General features: G+C 49.4%; 2 protein-coding genes across 2 annotated transcripts in view; one reads left to right on the top strand and one right to left on the bottom strand.

Moving 5' to 3' along the window:
* Positions 1-6,012: 6,012 nt before the first annotated feature.
* On the bottom strand, positions 6,013-8,733 carry PCLAF (PCNA clamp associated factor). Its single transcript, XM_074917220.1, has 4 exons — positions 8,640-8,733; positions 8,482-8,559; positions 8,234-8,390; positions 6,013-6,522 (listed from the first exon to the last, which is right to left on the bottom strand). Exons 1-4 carry the CDS (start codon positions 8,680-8,682, stop codon positions 6,465-6,467), a joined length of 336 nt encoding a protein of 111 aa, XP_074773321.1. The 5' UTR covers positions 8,683-8,733; the 3' UTR covers positions 6,013-6,464.
* A 4,568-nt stretch (positions 8,734-13,301) lies between these two features.
* TRIP4 (thyroid hormone receptor interactor 4) overlaps positions 13,302-15,850 on the top strand; it is a 33,494-nt gene continuing 30,945 nt past the window's right edge. Inside the window, exons 1-3 of the mRNA XM_074916872.1 lie at positions 13,302-13,408; positions 14,056-14,222; positions 14,440-14,576. Coding sequence (XP_074772973.1) covers positions 13,323-13,408; positions 14,056-14,222; positions 14,440-14,576 — 390 coding nt within the window. The 5' untranslated portion in view covers positions 13,302-13,322. The remainder of the gene's footprint in view (positions 13,409-14,055; positions 14,223-14,439; positions 14,577-15,850) is intronic.

Below are 15,850 nucleotides of genomic sequence, written 5' to 3' on the forward strand. Positions count from 1 at the left end.
CCAGGGATCATCACCGCGATGCTCCCTGGCTGCCTCTGGCAAAGAACTTGACATTTTCCAGATGTTTTTTTTTAATTGCAATACGCCTTGAAAATGGTTAACATGGTTAAAAAACCTTCATCCCCAGCCTGCAGCTTGCTGGTCCCCAAGCCCGTGGGGTCATCTTGTTAACCAGCCACTCAGTCACAACTGTCAGCACACGGCCCCTTCAAGGATGAGCCAATTCAAGGATCAATTTTGAAATATCACCTGGAAAATCTGTTTAGATCCATAGGTGTTAAAATTGTATCTTTTCCCCGCTACCTCATATTCCCAAGGCTGGACTTGTAAATTTCCCCCTGGTGTGATAATTAATCAGAAAATAAATCCCAGGTTGACTAAAACTTGCTAATGCTTCATTTTTGCTGTTTTGCTTACTCTCTCTTCTATTACATATGTGCAGTCTACCAACTCAATTACAACAGTTTTATCAAAGTATTAAGTCAGCGATATTAACACTAAAAAAAAAAAAAAAAATCATCTTAATCCAGCCACCTAAACAGCCTGTCCTGGCATCATCATGTCTAATACTATCCCGAGCTTCTGCTCTGGGATGAGCTTATTTTGCACTGTTCGTCTCTTTGTGATATTACTAATGAAAAAAAATAATATTAGTGTCACCCCATCTTTGATAAAAGGAAGAGGCACTGGGGATTAACCACTTCTGCATCATTAAGATTCAGCACTCCCATTTTTCAGGTGCCATAAGGAGAAAATGGTATGAAGCAGCTTATGTTACTTTGGAGCAGGACACACATCCCCGGAGGGCTCGGGGCAGCCACATCCCTGTTTGCATTTTGAAATACGCTTCACATAGAAATTCTACCATCATCCGAATTTTATACCCATTTCTGCTCTGAACCATCCGGGAGCTCCCAAGGAGTATCTTAATTCTGAAAATTTGTTTAACATCAAACAATTTCAGTCTGAGTAATTCTTTTGGTAAGTCATTGAACATGCTGATTCTCATTAGCCCTGTGATAATCCCCTGGGAGCTTACCAGAAGACTGGCCCGCATGTTGAAAGACATATGTGGGTGAAGGGAGCTTGCAGCTGACCCCAAAACTGCCCCATTGGAGGTTTTACAAGTCAATACTCATCTCCTCATCCTTGACCAAGACAGGTGAGAAGCTGGATCGATTCCCAAGCACCTTATTATTAACAGAAAGGCAACATCCTGCTTTTATTCTTAAAACTGCTGCAGCATCTCCGGTTGGGATGAACTGGCTCGTTGCCGTGGGGAGGACGGCTGGAGCTGGTGGGCAGGACAATACCCCTTTGTCCGAGGCAGCAGGAAGGACAATGAAGCTCCTGTTCAGGATCAGGCACAGGGAGGCACCACCCCGGCGCAAGCACTGGAGTAGCGTGGGCAGGGGGGACCTCGTATCCCTTTGGGTAATGCTGGCTGTGAGCATGCAAAGAGAAAGTCAAAGAAAAAAAAAAATATTAAAACAGCATTTTTTGGCAGGAGAGTGAGAGCAAAGGAGCAACCACACAGAGCAAGAAGGTACAAGGGTCTTGTCCTTCTCTCTTCCAACGGAAACAGCCCCTGTAATCATTCAATCCAGAGCAGGAATATATGTGAGCAGGCTTGGCGTTTACTGAAATTAATAGTGCTCCTGTGCAAGAGGGCATCCTGTGCAATTCCCTCAGTATAAGCAAGCAGCATCTGAACTCAAAACTGCAGCATCCGCAGCAGGGTGGCTTTACTTCAAGGAGTGGGAAGTAAAAAAGCCAGCAATATTAAAGGGATATCATACATACCACGGTGCAGCATAGTCTGGTAACAGTAGTGTCTTTTTTTAGGAAAAGCCTTGAAAGTCAGAAAAAGAGATGAAAACCCCTCATATGGGGGATGAGGTCCCTGAGGTTTCACACTGGATTTCCCACGGCAGGGCGAGAGGGCGGCAACCTGACAGCTGATGGCCCGTTCTGACCCCCCCGCCTGCATCCCTGTGGCAGGGACATCTGCTGTCCCCGCCGACCAGCTGCCCCTGGCGCGGCCCCGCCTGGGGGAGAGTAGGAGGAGATCCTTCCAGCACAGCCGAGCTAGAGCCAACGTTTGGTCTGTCCTGTTTCGGATAGGAGGGCAGAAGGACTCTGCTGGGAAAAGCCCAAAAATGCTCTGGAGCAGCAGGACTTTGGGACTAGCCCATGCTGTGAAGAGGGAAAAGCCTCAGGTGATGGGGATGGAAAAGGATGTGGTCTATCCCACCATGCTAGCTTGCCCAGACAAAGACCATTTTTTTCCCCCAAGATTTAAAATGGAACATATTAGACCCTTAGGATTTCTCATCTAAACACTACCATCTCCTCTTCTAAACACCCTGTTTGTGCTCCTTTTGCAGTTGTTTGTGAAGCACCTCCTGAGACACACAGCTGGTCGTGCCAGCAGCGAAGCCTCTGTACTCTCACCCCATCTCCACATCCCCCTTGCCAGCTCTTCCCCCAAGCCAACCCTCACCCTTTTCCCCTTTCCCACTTCCAACATCGCTGCCCATCCAGCAGGGGCTCAGCCCAAGCCCCAGCACGGAGGGAGAAGGGGTGTTTTGGCCATTCTGTAGGGAACCAGCCCTTTTCTCCGAAAAGAAACCTTGCTTCTGCTGCTCTGGGTTGGCTTGATAGACCCAGAGCCATCAAGTTGTCGGGACCAGCAATGAACTGCTCACCAATGTAGGTCCATCCAACATCCCCCAGCAAAGGTCCAGGTGCCCCCAGCCTGGGTCAGAAGATGCTCCTGAACCTTTCAGGTGTGGGTGGGACCAAGGCCCTTCAGGACAGTTTAACACTCATTAGTGCTCTCAGGGCTGCGTCATTCTCAAGGTCAGGGGTCAGAAAATTATTTTGGACTGTCTGCAGAAAACTCCATATGTTGAAGATGGGAAAAAAAAAAAAAATCTGTTGAGGGGAACAGGTTTCCCTCACTGCCTGTCCCTGCCCCTCCAGCACTGGGTTTGAACAAGCCACAGTGATTCAGCCAGTGAAACAGTGGGTGATTTTGCTGATGACATTTTCCTGGGGAGACCATCACCTGGCAAGATAACACTGACTCTCAGGAAATAACGAGCAATTTCAGTCCCTCATCCATACACTTACATATTCCCTGCATGTTACCTAAATAAACAAACTGGAAGAAGGCAGAATGAGTGTTACCCCCATCTCCAGCATTTGGTAGCTGGAGATACTGCTGACATCTATTGTCAACTCTGGGTATTTAATTTTTTTAAGTGGATACTTGTGTGTTCGTAAATTGAGATTAATAAATTGGTCAGTGCAGGGTCATGGTGGTGGGTCTTACTTCTGCTGGCAGGTCTCAGCTTGTTCTCATTCTCTATTTTATAAATTAAACTTAAAATCCTAGTTACAGAGGTCACTCACAAGCACTGGGCTTTAGCTGGTTTTGCATTCCCCTTCTTTTTATCCCCATTAAAAAAAATCAGGGAGTTGTGATATTCATACAGATTTAACCAAAATAGCATCCTTATAAAATAATTATTTAAATTTAAAAAATAAGCTCAAAAGCGAAACTACTTTGTAATAATAATAACCAACTGAATTGTTCCCCTTCAGAGGTTCTTCAGACTATACCTTTTGCCTTAAGTCTCTAGAAATCCCATGGCATGGGGAAAACCCCCGTGATGTGGTGGTGCGATATGACACCGAGTACAGTGATACAACCAGTTTATCCTCGTCTTAAATTTATTTTCAACACTATACATGACCCTTCTTTACCATGTTGAATTTTGCTACTAAGTATATTGCTGGATTAAAGCTTTTGCAGCCACAAATTGTTCAGCGATATATTTGGGGTGGCATGAAGCAGGTATAGCTCCCCAAGGAATCAAACACCTACAGACCTGCAAAACACAGCACTGTTTTAATGAGAACTTGTTTTTATCAGACCAATGATAGCTGGAAAAAAAACCCAACCAAACAAACAAAACCCAACAACAAAAAACCAAAACAAAAAGAAAGCAGGCAAGCTTTTGGATCTGGAAATCTTCTATAAGTCTTAGGGGTCTTATCTATAATTTTTATTTTCTATTTGCCTGGACCTCTTTTGCTTTAGCACTCTCAGATTTTTTTTTTTCCTTTCTCATTTTCAGAATAGCTGGATGCTGTTACAGCTTTCCCTACAAAGCTGAGCTCAAAAGTTAGCAGCAGGGGCACGGCTGGAGCTAAAGCAGCTGCCCCAGCCCCAGCGCAGCACCCCCACTCACAAACCCGGAGGTACTCTCCCACTGGGATGGGAATGCACCCAAGCAAACATGTCTTCAATAATTTTGCCCAGAAACTACTACACGAAAAAAATCTGGGCCTTAGCTTTAAGATTGCAGTTCCTGATGTAAACATGAGGGTTTTCTTTTACCTGTGCAGAGCAAGCATATTTATTTATTAGGAGCAAGAGCAATTTTAGCAGCTCCTTAACACCACATTTTGCTCTTTTATGAGATTTTACAGCAGGGTGGATGTGTACCACATAAGCAGCTATTTGATCCCGAGCTTCTTTTGTGCACAGCATGCACATTGCATCCTTCCACAGCCTCTTATGTTCCTGCTCCATCAGGTTTCAACTTTTTAATGACAAGTAAGTTGGAGCGAATCCAGAGAGTCTTTGTTAAGGTCTTCACCAACAGTGTTCCTTGACCATTGGCCTGGGAGAGCAGCCTTGATTTAATTTTTTTTAAGAGTAGCTCTTAGTCCTTCTCCCTTTCCCAGCTTGCAGCTGCATGTCTCTCAGGGGGCTGATGAACTCAACTAGCACAGGAGTTGATGCAAATGATGTGCAGCTCTGATAAAAGTGCAGGAAGTTTTGCTGGCTCCCCGGCAATTTTAGAGAAACTGTGATTGAGGACTACAGTTAGTTTGGCAAGTCAAATGGCAAAGGAAAGAGCCACCCACGGTGCCTCCGTAGCCGCGGGACCTGAAGCAGCACAGGGACTGCTCTGCCATGGCTGGGATTCCCATTTCGGGAATGCCCACCCCTGCTCTCAGCCTGAGCATCGGAACTAGGCCAGCCCCTACCCTCACACAAACAAGTCCTTAGCTGCATCAGGAGTACTTCATTCAGGCTAACGAAGGGGTAGGAGAGCATTTCTGCATGCTGAGAATCTGTGCTTTGCCAGAAAGGCTTAGTAACTCAGTAACTAACAAAGTTACTAAGATCATGAAGATCTTCTGGCCTCTCTGCACCAAGGGAACACCTGCTAGCAGGGCGCTAGCTGAGCCCTTTCCTGCCTGACACAGGTACCCAATGCTTTGCAACAGGGAATGCAGATAAGATCTTATGCAGCTACTTATGGAACAGGCTGCCTGTTCGGTGTGTTGTCTTACTAGCACTGTGCTTCAGTTCACTAAAGAATAATCAGAAAACGAGGTTTCTTTGTTATTTTGTGGCATGTCAAAGTCTGTAGTTTGTACAGCACATCATCACAAGCTTATTCCCCTTAATTTACATACTTTAAAAAAAAAAATTCTGTTAAAAATAAATCTTCATTTGCTACTTCTCAAACAACTTTCACTGCTTCTCTATAACAACCTTTTCATTTGTAGCGTTTTTAGGAAGAGGCTTTTAGACAATGTTCACCACTTTCCCTGTAGTTATACCAGGCTCAGTTTCTAGAGCTGCCTCTAAATTCTCCTCATGTGCAAAAACTCACCTTTTCATCAGCTCAAATACACTTTATCATTTGTGGTGCTTCCAAGGAAGAACAGAAGCAGATCCCCTGAGAGACCCATCATTTCTTTTCCACAAGACCCCACTCTTTCATATAAGTTACCCCAAAAGTTTTGCGACAGCCTCAGGCCCTTCACAGTAACAAGTTTTATTTGGTTTTTGCAGTTCATTGCTCCCCAGGCTTTCAGGGGCTTGATTCATTAGAACAACCCAGCTTGCTTCAATTAAACTTCACCTCTAAATCGTAGCAAGTGACACCTGTCCTTCCACCTCACTGGTGTCTTTTCAAATCCAGCTTTCCCATCTTTGGGTAAAGTGGCCATCATTAAAAGCTTTTACTTCAATAAAGACATGACACGGATGTATTTTCAAGATGCTCCAGTCTATTACAAAACTAAGTATCTGCTTCGGTCTATTAGAAAACTAAGGATCCTGCAGAACAAGCATGATCACACAAGTCTCACACAAGCACAAGGCAATCAAAAGCTAACAGCTGCAGAGTATGCAGGAGTCACTGAGGAACTCAAGGAAACCAAGATAAAAGTTAAAACAGTAACTTATACTGAACACTAAGCTTCAAAAAGTACATATCTATTTCTCCACAATGCTCTTGCAGTCTCTCAAATTTTTAGTTCTGTAGAGCTGAACATAAGCCACAAAAAACTGTAAAAAACTATACAAATATACAAAAGCCAGCTCAAGTATAGGAGACACGTGGTTTATCATTAAAATCGTGGTTGGATCATGTCTACTCTTCTTCAGAGGACTCGCCGTCTTCTGCAGGATCTGGTGGCAGGGGGCAAGCTCTGTAAAAGTCATTATCAATTCAAAAGAGTTAGCAGAACTCAAACAACTCTTGTTTGAAAGTCTAACAAAGCCCTTTTCTTGGAGGCTGGGTGACCTAAATGACTTTAATTAGCCCCAGGCTGCACCTTGACACGTCAGGATAAAGTAGCTTGTATCAGTCCTAAGTGCTAGAAGCCCAGATTAAACAGCACACCCCTAACTTTCAAATGGGAAAGCCTGCTTCAGTGCAGAAAACACCACACACCATACATCCTCAGACACTCTCTGCACCTCCTTTTCAACCCAGTGGGCCACACGCAGGTTCCACACCATCTCTAGGAAGCTGAAAATTTAACTCTTTTCATGCCTGAGTTCCAACCTGGCTAACTTAGCTGCATGACTGAAAAAAAACCACTTGTGCAGTTAAGCGAGTACAACTCTTGCTTCTTCCAGAACATACTGGGAAGCTGTAAATTGTTTTATATGGTGACACCGTGTGTTCTCTGAAGTGTTTTCACTGCCTGGTCCTTACTCAACCGAATTCCAAATGGAAGAGATGAAAGTTTTGCAGCACTCAAGTGCACATCTTTTGTTTCTCCAGGAAGTAGGGTGTGCTTAGAAGTCCTTCTTTGCTTGTCCTTCAAGACTATTCAGGAGTAATTCTTATAGGTGCCCCCCAGACAGTTTAGGATTATCTATATTTGGTGAACAAAAACCCCAACCCTTGGCATTGGAGAAGAGAGTATCTGTAAGACAATGTTTCACACTGCTACAATTTTAGTCAATAGTGCAATTAATCTTTGAAGTGTCAGCTTGGCACAGCAATTCAATTTCTGATGTACAGAAGTCGCAGGCAGTCTCCTAAGATTTTCTGAAACAGAGCTGACAGCCACAGTGTCACATGCAAACAAAAGTATGTCTGAGCACAGAGAATTTGCCTGAGCTACCAATTACTCCACCCATTTTTAGAAAACCATCACGAGGCAGTGGAGACAGATGCGGTGTTTTACCAGGATTTGCCGAGAAACTCTATTTCAATGAAGATATGAAGGCTAAGAGACACGCCGTCAACTTTTTAGTGGTTGCTTGCTCCTTCAAAAATAAACTGTAGTTTCAAGGCAGACACAGAGGAAAACTAGTCACAATTTGCTCCATCCCAGGTGGCCCTGCCAGCCCTCAGCGCACCCCTCGCAAGCAGCCAGGCATGCCGCAGTCCGCACGGTTTGAAAGTGCCAGGATTTTGCTGTTCAGCATCACCCTACGGACCACCACAAGCACACGCTTTAAAACAACACCACGGAGAACCCACTGCAGCGAGGACAGCTGCTGCACCGCCGCTGCTCTGCGGGCAGTTATAGCTGAGAAAGCTTTTTAGTTTGTTTTGTTTTGTTTTTTAAGGAAGTGAACATTAAGTTCAGGCAGCATGTCTGGAGAGCCAGGCTACAGCCGAGCGCTGTACAAACCGGGTTCACGTTGCATTTTGCCTCTCTGATACGCCGAGCGCCCCTTCCCTGTCCGTTAGCCCCAAGGTACGACACTTCTGCACCTCCTGCACGCCCGCCTCCATGCAGTTTCGGTCTGTGGGGCCCTGCAGCGCTGTCTCCGCGGCGGAGAGCACATCAGCGACTAAATCCGCTCCTGAGAAAGCCTCGGCCTTTCCCGGGTGGGGCTGAGGAGAGACAAAGAGGGGTTGCCCCACCCGCCTCCGAACCCCGGGGGGCCGACACCTACTTTTTAGCGGCCGGACCCGGGCCGCCGCTCCCCGCCGCCTCTCCGCCGGGCGCACGGTTCTCCTTCTGCGGCAGCCGCAGGAACTGGCCGATGCCCCTCTGCCAGGCGGGGACCGGCCGCACGCACACCGGGTTTCCTCCGCCGCGGAGGCCCTGGCCTGCGGGGAGAGCGGCCGTCAGCCCCGCCAAAGGCCGGGGGGGATGGAGAGAGGAGGAGGAAGAGGAGGAAGGGGAGAGCCCCGCTCTCACCTTTCTTAGCGGCCGGCGACGGTCCCGCGTTGAGGCTGCTGGAGCCCAGCACCTTCCGTGGAGCGCGGGCGACCAGCACTGCAGGGAGAGCGAAACGGTGAGCGGCGGCTCCACAGAACAGCCCCCCGGCCCCATCTCCCCCTCAGCCCGGCCCGCACCTTTGCGGCAGCCGCCGCCGCCCGCCGCCTTCGTCCGCGCCATCCTGCCCCGGCGCCGCCGCCCGGCCCGGCCCGGCCCGCGCGGGAGAGGCCGCGGCCCGCGGGGACACGCCATTGGCCAGCGCCCGCCAATGGGAGCGCGACGAGGCGCCCGCCCGCCCGCCCCCTCAGCGCGGGCCCGCCGGGGCTCTGCCCGCCGTGGCGGTCGGACCGCGGAGCAGGGCCGCGGGGCGTGCGGGGGTAAAGAACGGCACCGAGGTGCTGGGGAGCGGCTGGGGGAACTGGGGGGGTTCAGTCTGGAGAAGAGGAGGCTGAGGGGAGACCTCCTGGCCCTCTGCAACTCCCTGCCAGGAGGGGGCAGAGAGGGGGGATGAGTCTCTGGAGCCAAGGAACCAGCGCCAGGCCCCGAGGGAATGGCCTCAAGCTGCCCAGGGCAGGGTCAGGCTGGCTCAGAGGAAGGATTTCTTCATGAAAAGGGTTTACATAGACTGGAACAGGCTGCCCAGGGAAGTGATTGAGTCCCCATCCCTGGAGGTATTTAAAAGATGTGATGCTTAAGGACATGGTTTGGTGGTCGACTTGTCAATGTTAGGTTAACAGTTGGACTTGACGATTTAAAAGGTCTTTTCCAACCTGAACGATTTAATGATTCAATGTTCTTGGTCTATGTTAAAGTCATTCCTCATCAGCAGAACAAGTAGATATCCTTTGAACAAGGACATCCCAGAGCCATTGGACCTTGAAGATACAGTGCCAACTGAGCAAGCAAACTCAAGGTCTATGCATCCTTAGCTGAACTACCCTTATCATAATACTAAAGATTATGCCTGTAAGTCAAGAAGATCCTGCAAGGGTGAAGACCCTTCCTCTGAGCGTGTGTAGTAGTAGAAGTATTATGTCAGAACTGTTACAATTGTCTGTAAATTACTAACCAAGCCTAGAGAGAATGGACTTGGAAAACTAACTCTGCCAGTTTTATAAATATAGCACGAAGAGTCACATTGGTGGCTTGTGCAACCCTAAAATAAATAAGCAATTTCTCTACCAAGTGTGCGATTATTGTCCTGTTGCACACCAGGCAACAAATCCACTTTTCAGACAACACCCTCACACAGAGCCTGTCACCTCAGAGCTGCTCCCCTCAGCCTGCTCCCATCAGCTGCCACCGAGTGCCAGCGGCCACGGCCCCCTCCTGGGGCCCAGGATATCTGTCGTAGATGCACAGGGCCACCGAAGGCTGTGCGGCCGCGGCCCTGGCCCCAGCTCACCTGTCCCCCCGGCTGGTCAGCCCTTCGGCCCCAGCGCTGCTCCCCAGGAAGGAGGTGGCACATGGATATGCCAGGCCTCCCCTCCACAGAATCACAGGATCATCTTGGTTGGAAAAGCCCTTGAAGCTCCTCCAGCCCAACCATGAACCTCACCCTGACCGTTCCCAACTCCACCAGATCCCTCAGCACTGGGTCAGCCCGACTCTTCAACCCCTCCAGGGACAGGGACTCCCCCCCTGCCCTGGGCAGCCCATTCCAACGCCCAACAGCCCCTTCTGCAAAGAAATCCTTCCTCAGAGCCAGCCTGACCCTGCCCTGGGCAGCTTGAGGCCATTCCCTCGGGGCCTGGCGCTGGCTCCTTGGCTCCAGAGACTCATCCCCCCTCTCTGCCCCCTCCTGGCAGGGAGTTGCAGAGGGCCAGGAGGTCTCCCCTCAGCCTCCTCTTCTCCAGACTGAACCCCCCCAGTTCCCCCAGCCGCTCCCCAGCAGACCTGTGCTCCAGACCCTGCCCCAGCTCCGTTGCCCTTCTCTGGACACGCTCGAGTCATTCAATGGCCTTTTTGGGGTGAGGGGCCCAAAACTGAACCCACTCATCGAGGGGCGGCCTCACCAGTGCCGAGTACAGGGCTCAGATCCCTTCCCTGTCCCTGCTGGCCACGCTATTGCTGACACAAGCCAGGATGCCATTGGCCTTCTTGGCCACCTGGGCACACTGCTGGCTCATGTTCAGCCAGCTGGCAATCAACACCCCCAAGTCCCTCCATGGCAGTGGGGCTCTCACTGCCCACTGCTCCCTCCTCGCTGCCCACCTCGTTGCAGGGGCTGGTACCCATGTCCCACAGCCCAGCACTGGCACTCCCTCCTGCTGATACCACAGCAGTGCTGGAGGAGAGAGGAGGAAGAGTGATACGGCTCCGTGCTGCCACAGGTTGTGATGGCTGTGCTCAGCTGCGGGCAGCACTGCCGACACCACCAAACCTTTCTGAGAGAGGGAAGTTTGTTCCCTTCCCAGGTGCTGGCAGAGGTGAAGCCTTGGCTCCCAACAATTTCCTGTCTGCCTACAGCATTTTTAAAAACATGTCGGTGAGTCACAATGGCCAGAGCACAGAAAGACCTGCAGCGTGTCACATTTTGGCCCAAGACACATTTTTTTTCCTGCAGCAGTGTGAGTTCAGGTGGGTTCAGTGTGAATTCACAGCGATCCGGGTTGGTGAATTGCTCTGGTTGAAAAATGGTGTTTATTTGTGGTCTTTTCCAGCAAGATCTGTTCCTGAATCAAACGCACTGCAGGACTGGGCAAGCATTGTTGTGACACACCAATGGACAGGCAGTGCCAGAAAGTAATCCAGGTCCCTGGGGAGCAAGGTCCATGTCCCCGGCGAACAGGGCAGCAAGCCAGGAGGGACACAGAGGCAGGTCGGGAGCCCAGCTAGGCTCGGAGCCCGGACAGTGCAGGGATGGGCCCGTTTGTGCTCTCCTGCCTCCAGCCTATGTCTGGAGCTCCCTCTGACGTGCAAGTGAAGTCTTGCTGTATGAAGGGTTAGCTAAGCAGCACATGGGGAGGAAGGCCGGGCACCCTCGATTTCAGCGAAAGAGCACGTTATGACAAATTAAATCACGGTCACCCCAGTGTGAGGCTCCTTGGTGGCAGCTGCACCCCGCGAACGTGACGGGAGCTGCACGGGCAGCCGAGGGCCTCGCTGTGCTTTAGCCTGGCAGCTGCCAGGGCTGGAGGCTTTCGCCTTTGTCACTCTCTGACACCCAGCAGGAGCTGTATTTTTTCCAAGAAATCACACCATCAGTTGTCCAGTGTGTCCAATGTCTCAGCAGCTGTTGGTCCCAAATACATCCTCTCCCTTTCCAACAGTTATTGCTCCCTTTATCTTTTAATGTTCATCCTAATGTGTGTTTGCTTCATCAGGCTTTTAGTGCTGGCTTTTTTTTTTTTTTTTAAATGATGGCCTAATTCTCCATTCCCTTCTGTCTTGTGGTGCTGGCACATGTGAAAGGTGAGCTAAGAATGATATGTTTTTACTTTGTTTGGGATGTGGTTTTGGTTTTTAAAGAGTAGACTATGACACCCTAAGCCTAGCCCTAAATATTCCCTCCTCTCCCTACAAGCCCATGTAGACTGGTGAGCTGCACTTTTTCTTTCATGCAAATTTACACCGTTTCTGGCCTCTGCCTTCAGCAGAACTTTTGAGCAAGAGCAGAGCTGGCTCCGCAGATGTGTCCCACCAGTGAGCCGATGGCAGGAGCGGGATTCGGAGCTGGGTTCGCTTTGGCAGAGCTCTGCGATCACCTGCTACAGCACAGGGATGTGTGCTGGTGGAGAAGAGGTTTGGGGAGGCTTTGGAGAGGCAGCGAATCTGCCTGTGGGTGAGAAAATCTTCCCTCTTGTTAAATAGTCCACAGATACGGTCAGGTTTGCAAGGAGCTGCTTCTGATATTCAAGTGAAGGAACTGGAAAAGAGTGCCTCTGGGCAGGCATTTGAGCTGATACTCAGTCCCTGCTCAAAAGCAGCAGTCCCAGAATTCCCTCTTTCTCCCTCAAAGAAGGATGTGTCATTGGAAGAGATTCAGAAGAAGTTGGAAGCAGCATAAGAGAGACGTAAGGTAAATTTGAAACAGCCTAAGTGAGCTCTGCTCAGCTAGTCTGTGTGTGGGTTTTTTTGGTTTAAATTTACTTGCTGCTTGGGACAAGTGATTAGCAGTTTATATTATGGTAAATGGAATATTCATTCAACTTTTGAATCTCTCTGGGCTCTTAAGAACCTTTGTTATGGTCTGCAAGGCCATAGCTTTCTTCTCAAAGTAATCTTGAATGGGAGAAGATGTCTAGTTGATAGGACATGCTTTTTCATGAAGCTGTTTTTTCTTGTCTTTAACATCTAACAGATTCATTTTCTCCTAAAGAATCTAATGGTGGATCTGTAATGGGAAAGTTTGTGAATACAATGTCTGAATCGATGCAGAATCTTGCTGATGAGGTGTAGCTTCGAGCCCCTGGCCGTGCATTTAAGTGAAGTGCAGCCTCCTGTGAGACCTGAATCACAGTGATTCACCATTCCGAGAATTGGGGGTCTTCTAGCAATGTTAACATAAAAATCCGTGTTCTTTTTTTTCCACAAAAATCCCATTTAACAACACTTGCAAGTAATGACAGAAACTTAGTGTTGAGGGATCTGGTGGAGTTGGGAACTGTCCGTGTTAGGTTAACGGTTGGACTAGATGATCTTCAAGGTCCTTTCCAACCTAGCTGATCCTGTGATTCTGGGTTAGGAGGCTCCGAGGGATGAGGTTCTCCCCGCGGGGAGAGCCGGGGCCCGGAACGGTGGCGCCGCGGCCGCGTTCCCGGGGGGACACACACGGCGTGGGGCCGGTGCGGCGCCGCTTCCCTTCCCCCGCGCGGCAAATGGCGGCGCCCAGCCCGCTCCTGGCCTGGTGCGTCCAGCACCTGCGCGGGGACTTCGGGCTGGACGTGGGCGAGGAGGTGGTGAGGTGAGCGGGGCCGGGGGGGCCGGGGCCGTACCCCCCGCCGGGGCCTAGCGGGTCCCTCCTCCCCGGCGCGCTGTGACAGGCCGCGGTGGCCCCTCGTGTCGCCTCCGGGTCCCTCTCGGCCCCACGGGCCAACACACGGGGCAGATGGTGTTTTCAGAGCCACTCTCGGGGCACTCGGGGATCTGCGCCCGGAGCTGTCCCACGGGTGGGTGCCTCGGGAGGGAGCCGGGAGGCGGTGGGGAGGAGTGTGGGGGCCTTGTGGGCAGGTCAGTAAGGGCACGCTGCGGTCTCCTTGTGTTTAAGCAGGAGCTTGTTGGTTTATGGTTGGATTTTTTAATGTGATTTGGTGGGAACTGGAGTCTTGATGTGAATTTTTTGGTGTTTGGCAGAAGGGTTAGGGCGGATGTCACTTTGTGCTGGAACAGGAGGAGAAAGATAAGTTGCCTTACCTTTTTTTTTCAGTGAAACAGCCACAGGGGATTTCCCAAAGCATCTGACTTATAAGCCCATTTCTTACCATGGTCTCTGCAGAAACCCAATCTGGGGGGAAGAGATAAATTGTATATTAAGCAATGTGCAATGAAGCAATTGGTTTCCTCACAACAAAAGTTCCCTTACCCATTTTTCTCTATCCTGTCCTTTTGCAGGTACATCTTGTCAATAACAAATGAGGATGAGATCCGGGAGTATGTTGTTGACCTCATTCAGGGGACTGATGGCAAGAAGAGTCAGTTTGTGGAAGAACTGCTGGCCAGGTGGCGGAAATCCTCCCAGGTGCTGTCTGAGCCTTTGCCAGTCTATAGGAAAAAGGACGGTGAGTGGTATGGCAAGGGAGGGATTAAAATCCCAAATTAGGTTGTCCCAAGTTATTCCGTTGTAAACAATTACATGCCACGAATGCCCGTGTCTGTTCCTGTTTCTGTTCGTCGTGACAGCGTAAAACCCGTTTTCATTCACCTAGAGACGTTCAGGGACATCTTTCTCTCATTGGTAGTTACCCGGCCCTTCTTTTTGCTTACACACACTTCCAGAGACTTCAGAAGCGCCTCGGGTTGGAGACCAAGTGAAAAAGGGTAAACGCAAAGGAAGGAACAAGCAGGAGACACCTGCGTACACTGAGCCAAGTGCACACATAGAGGAAGTGAAAACCCCCCTGGACCTGGCCAAGGTGAGTGTGCCTGGAGTGCGAGGGCGGGCTGTGTGTCAGCGGGCGCTGAGTGCATGCTCTGAACCTGCATCGTGGGGAAAGGTCCTATCAAACTAACAAAAGGTGTGATTGGAAAGCGGGAATAAGTGTTTAGAAATACAAATCTTTCATTATCAGAGCCCTGACGAAGGGAATTACATACCTGAAAGCATGTTTGTGTTTCCCAGCTACGTCACAGGGTCTAATAAACGCTGGCCTCCCCCTGTGAACCCTCTTTTGTCTTATCTACAGCACAGCTTCCGTGAGATACCTGTTTGTGTGTCTTTGTGCACTCCTAGACAGCAAGCAGCGTGGCAGCAACAGGCTATAACTGGAGCAAATACTTTGGCAGGTGTTGGGGTAGGTGAGGGTCCCACTCTGCAGGCACACTGTCAGCGAGTTGTACAGTTGCCCGGTTGCCATGAGAGGGGTGACTCTTTCTGTGTGTTGACTGTTCAAAGCTGTCTGTGGGTTTGGACAGGCCGGGCTTATACCCTCTGTGTCCAGCTGGGAGTCTCACTGCTGTGGGGCAAAGAATATGAGGATGGGAAGAACGATTGTATATATTTGTGGAGAGTGTTGTATTTTGTTAACAGAGAGTAAAATAGTCATCTGGTAGCAATCATGTCAAAATGGATTTTAATCCCCCTCAAAGAAGCCCAGATGAGAGAGTGGACGATGGAAGTAGATGCTGTAATTAGTAATATAAAGTATTCTTTAAAGCAGAGGTGTGGAGGTTGAGGAATTAAGGAAGCTACCAAGTGGGTAGAACATTCCTTTTTGCAGTATTTAGAACTTCCCAATCACACTGAATAAAGCTTTAATTGGCAACTGAAATATTTCAGGCTGCTTCAGAGAAAGCCTTGGGCTTCCTAGATGGAGGAATCTGAGAGCTGTAGTGAGTGCCTTCCACTGAGCAGCAGCTATGGTTTGGCCAGTTCCCTCTGCTGTTTGGCTCCACTCCTGCACCTTTAGTGTTGAAATTGAGATGTCTGATTTTTGTGGAGATGTTGTTTTGCAGTATTCATAAACAGCCTGAGCTGTAATGAAAGAAACTGGATAGAAATGCTAAAAATCAAGAAATCCTGGTGTTGTCAAGCAGCACAAAGCCATTCTCTGTGATAGTTAACTAACTTCTTGCAGCAGACTTTCTTTCCATGCAGCAGAACCATTTCCCACAGTCATTACATCAGATATGATGATCTTTGCTGATTAATTGCCTAGGCTGAATTTTTGGATTTTATTTCTGGTGTAGT

The sequence above is a fragment of the Athene noctua genome, chromosome 13, assembly GCF_965140245.1.
Source record: "Athene noctua chromosome 13, bAthNoc1.hap1.1, whole genome shotgun sequence".
Classification (NCBI taxonomy): Eukaryota; Metazoa; Chordata; class Aves; order Strigiformes; family Strigidae; genus Athene; species Athene noctua.